This window comes from Coffea eugenioides, chromosome 2 (genome assembly GCF_003713205.1).
Source record: "Coffea eugenioides isolate CCC68of chromosome 2, Ceug_1.0, whole genome shotgun sequence".
In the NCBI taxonomy this organism is placed as follows: domain Eukaryota; kingdom Viridiplantae; phylum Streptophyta; class Magnoliopsida; order Gentianales; family Rubiaceae; genus Coffea; species Coffea eugenioides.
The window spans coordinates 74101631-74106628 of NC_040036.1; the positions used below are offsets into that span (position 1 = coordinate 74101631).

Genomic DNA, 4998 nt, shown 5'->3' on the forward strand with positions numbered 1-4998 from the left:
TGCTTTCATTTGATTTCTTCATATTTATCTAAACCTTCACATCAATATAGTTATTTTATTATTTATCTTTTTCCTAAAATATGCATACATATAAAGTGTGCCTCTCACCGACTGCTAGATATTGAATATATGCAAAATATATTATTTATATATATTAATATTTTTAACAAATTAGTTAACATAATGCAATTGTACATTCAATGATGTTACTCTTTTTTATATGCAAAAAAATTGTTCCTACTATTCTTCTTTTATTTTTTTTCTCAAAATTTGAATGCATGGTCAAATAAGCAAGTTGTACTAAATTGGGAATCGACATTGGCGGCGTAGGAAGCAGTTTCACACGGAATACATAAGCGCCAACTGTTTCTGAGAGGCAGAGCTTGCGAAATCCGCCTTGGCCTTCTCTTTCTTCCCATTTCCCGCTATATAAAAATGCTCACCAAACCAGAGATTCCCAATTCTCAACAGCCAGATTAGCCATCTCTTGTTCAACAACAGAAGGGAAGACATGGCTGTTGCTGACTCTAAAACTGCCACTAAATCCTCCTTTGAATCCATCAGAGAATGGGTTGTCGAGCACAAGCTTCGTACTGTTGGTAATTCTAGTACCATTTTCCCTTCTTTGCTTCTTTTTCGCTTCATTTCTCTGGTGGGTTTTCCTTTTTCTTTTTCCCCTTTTTATTAATGCTTGTTTTGAATTGGGTGAAAAGGGTGCTTGTGGTTGAGTGGAATTGGAGGATCCATCGCTTACAATTGGTCTCAACCGGCCATGAAAACCAGCGTCAAGATCATTCACGCTAGGTACCACATCAATCTTTCTTCGTCCTTTTTATTTGATTACCTTTTTCTCTCTTGAAGATCTATTTAACTATAGTATTTTTATCTTGTTCTTGAACATTCTTGTGCACTTTTTGGATTAAATTCTCTGTTCAGGATTTGAGCAAATTGGTTGAGATGGGTAGATTTGGGAGGAGGGCCCTTTTCATGTGCTTTTTAACCCGATCTTTTTTCCTTTTCTTTTTCTGGAGAATTAGGCATTGTGATTTTGTTGGCATATTTGAATACAATTTGATCTCACTTTACGTAGCCCTGCATAAAGATTGTATCGTTTTGCGTGCTACTAGATTATTTAGTGCCATTAGCTGATCATAATATCTAGATCATGTTTTCCTTGCTTGATGAAATTGATGGGATAGGAAAGGTTTGGGATTTATATGCTCAGAATTTATAATATGGAAGGTAATTTACGCAGTGTGCCTACAAGAACATGTTAATTGTTGCTCATGATATCTTCTGGCTTTTAAGTACTTTAGATAATTAGTTTAACCAGGCAGTGTTTTTAAATTCAAGATGCTAAGAAACAAAGTAGTTGTTGGATTGCACCATTTATTAGACTGAGATAAACAGAGGCCGATTATTTAAGTATTGTAAAATTAGTTGTTGAAGAATATAAAAGCTTGCATCTTTAATCCACGTCTGTGGGCTCATTGTAGTCATTTATGTGGACATTTTACCCTGCAAATCCATCTACCCCTATTTGGCTAAATAGCCGTCATCACATTAACAAAAGCCTCTGCATAAGCTATATTGCAGTATCCTTGAGAAGCGAATAGTACGGTTTGCCATTTTAACATACTTTTTTTAACCAACTGCTACACATTTTATGCATGAAACATGCAACAGATACTGACTTTGGTTTGATGCAAAAAGCATGTTTGATGTCTTTGAGATCTACTGTGTGAAATAACTTGAGAAAATGTGAGCAAAGAAATAATTTTTACACTTTGATTGCATATCCTATGTACATTTGACATATATAAGCACACATCTTGAAAATGATGCATGCACGTGTAAAATAGCTAATTAACTCGGCATCGTAGTTTTCTTGGGTGGTGGTGGGTGATTAGACTGTGTCTGGAGAATTGGAGAATGAAGTGAAATGTGAAATGAGATAAAGAAGTGCAGAGACTAAAGTGTATTGGGTATGTGAAATTAAAAAGTTTGAACTGTACCTTTTTCTCTACCAGCAATGGCATTTGCAATGGTAGAAAAGATGTCCTTGAGCAAGATCAGCCGCAGAGGGAGACAGAGAAGCAGAAATTATGTTGGTTTAAGTTAATCCCATAAGTGATAGTGGAAAGGTGAGGATGTCTTAAGGTATGTGGGTATAGTTGCCTTTTTCTATAGTTGTAAATGATGCAATCGAGGATTGGGACATAGAGAGTTAAAGATTACAGTGAAGTGAGGAATAGCACAAAGTGTAATACAGAAAATTTTTTGGAGACTGGAATTTGACTTGGTGACCTTAGGGTTTGTGGATATCTTCCATCTGGTTGTCGTGGTTTTGTAAGGGAAGATGGTGATTAAGGGGCGTGTTTGCAGGTTTTAGTGAAGGTATTGTTGAGTCACAGGTAGTAAGTTTGGTCTTGGAATCTGAGATCAAAGAAAAGAAGTGGATGGTTTTTGTACTTGTAGGTTAAGGAAGTTAAAGATATTTTGTAGTGTTAAACCAATTGCTTTGGATGCTGACTCTTGTGAAATTAACGTAGCTTGACGTACTGAAACTATTCCGTCTGATTTCTTCAAACTACTATGTGTAAATGGTATGGCTGTCTATCTGAACTAGTTCCATTTTGGGGATTGTCTTTTAAACAAACTTGTTTCTAACTCATTCTATTTTCCATGGGAAGACATGCTAAGCACATGGTAGACACTGTTAAATGATATTGTACCAAGAATATGCACACTGGATTTTTTTCTTCAGGAACCTCTACTCTACCTTTTCGTTTTTGCTTTTGTAATATTCATAATCGCCCCAAAACGTTATCCTCGTTTTACTTCAGGTTGCATGCCCAAGCTCTGACATTGGCTGCACTGGCTGGAGCTGCCGTTGTTGAATACTATGACCACAAAACAGGGAAAACACAAGATCGATATCCCAAATTTCTTCCGCTGGATACGTACTCACAAAAGGACTGAAGAATTAACCTACATGTGTAATTTTGAAGAGGGGTACATCAAACTCATTATGATTCCAAAATTGTGAGTTTTGACTGAAAACGTTCTTGTATTTCTATATGCTACGGTTTTGCTGATTGATCTGTGATGTAAAAATGTGCCGCCACTGGTGCATCTCGTGATTATTCATCGATAACAAGGCATTATTTGGTCCTTTTTTTATCAAGTTTAGCTACCATCAAATATCTTTCTGATTATCTAGAATATTGTGTCGCATTCGGACGTAGATTTATTGCTAGCAAGCTCTTGTGGTAATACAGGCATGAATAGATTAACTAATGACGTGATTGTTCTTTCCATTAGAATCTAATTGCAGTTGAACTGCGTTTCTTGCTGATTGGCTCTCTCTAAACCTATTTGATTGGATTCTGAGTGCAAAACTAGCCTTAATTGGGATTGTTTGATTCTTGCATTCATTCTAAAACAAGCGATGACTTGTATTCTTCAATTACGCAGAGGTCAAAATGTTGCAACTTTAATATTCCTTAGTTGTTATAGATCATGACTCCTTACAATAGCCTTTTTATTTTTTATTTTTGGTCAAAAGCATCGTATAATTTCATTTCTAACTTGATACCATAAGGTCTGTTAACAAAGGGCTACTATCCGAGTGATCTTTCTGTGTTCTCTCATGGAGCCTGAGACTGCAAACGAATCGAATCGATCGCGAGCGGTTCGAATTCGAGCTCGACTCAAGTTCAGTCAATATCGAGCTGATCAAGTCGAACTCGAGTTCAAAAATATTAAATTCGTTAGCTTGCGAGCCGCAAGCTCGATTTTATTTATATATATAATTTTTTATTTTAATAGTAAAATTACACATATATCCCTAATATTTTATTATTTATTAAAAAAATTATTATTTTATTTATTTTTTTAAAATAAAATTATTTTTATTTTTATTTTTTTTAAGCTCAAACTTGAGCTTGACATTTTGATTTCGTCGAACTCGCTTCGTAAAATTATATTGAGGTTCCGCTCGATTAGGCCGAAACTTGACTTGACTTGAATCGTTTGCGTCCTTTGGAGAAAGTTTCCTTCTCATTTAAGATTTTTAACAAATCTAACAGCAAATTTTGCTAGATTCTGAGCATATATGTTACCTATTCTATTAACAAAAGAAAAAGTACATTGGTCAAACAAGCCTCTCATCTTATCAATTTCGTCTAGAATAACAGCAGTTCTGGATTCCTTAACATTTTCCTCCATGATCATGTCCGCTATTGCTTTGCAATCTGATTGGAATTCCACTTCCTTCCATTGTGCTTCTCGGGCCATCATCATTCCCGTTCTGAGCGCTGCAGCTTCCTCCACTGGTGGTTCGCTTGATTATGCCTCAAATCTTGCCACATTGCTGTAAGTTTATAACCAACGATGCAATTAAGCTTTTTCATTATTTCTTTTGCCCTTAAAAGTCAACTGGATATAGTTTTGGAGGATCAGATAAGTTCCAATTCTTTGTTTCTGGTTTTAGATCCAGGTTTAGATGAGCGGATTTTTATTTTCTCCCACTCTGCTATCCTCAATCATCTTCTTTCTTTTTTTTTTTCCCAAGTCCTCCCACTATAGAAAAATTAAGAGCAAAACAGTGCATATTAGTACTCTTTTATAATTTGGTTTGAAGGCCCAATAGGATTTCCTGCTTTCCCTTTTTTATTCGTGATTAAAATTTTGAAGCCTACAAACTTTTGTTCGTGCTAAAATCTATGCTTGCAAATTGTCTTATCAGACAATACTTTTATCAGAGGAGTTCTTTTTAAGCATTTCCATTATCGTAAAAGCCTACCACTTCTTGAAAACCAATGTAGTATTATTTAATATGCGACCTACTAATGACATAGATATTCACATAAATAGCTTCCTCTAAAGAATTCTTGATAATTTCTCCAGCTAAATTGTTCAAGTTCTTCTGATCTAGAGCATCAAACACCTCGAAACATCAAAAGTGCTTAATCAAAGGCCATAGGTTTACACCTC

At 35.4% G+C, this 4998-nt stretch overlaps 1 protein-coding gene across 1 annotated transcript; it reads left to right on the forward strand.

Moving 5' to 3' along the window:
• The first annotated feature begins 362 nt into the window (after positions 1 to 362).
• LOC113762807 lies at positions 363 to 3183 on the forward strand. The gene is made up of 3 exons (XM_027306408.1): positions 363 to 599; positions 714 to 804; positions 2847 to 3183. Exons 1-3 carry the CDS (start codon positions 512 to 514, stop codon positions 2980 to 2982), a joined length of 315 nt encoding a protein of 104 aa, XP_027162209.1. The 5' UTR covers positions 363 to 511; the 3' UTR covers positions 2983 to 3183.
• Positions 3184 to 4998: the final 1815 nt, after the last annotated feature.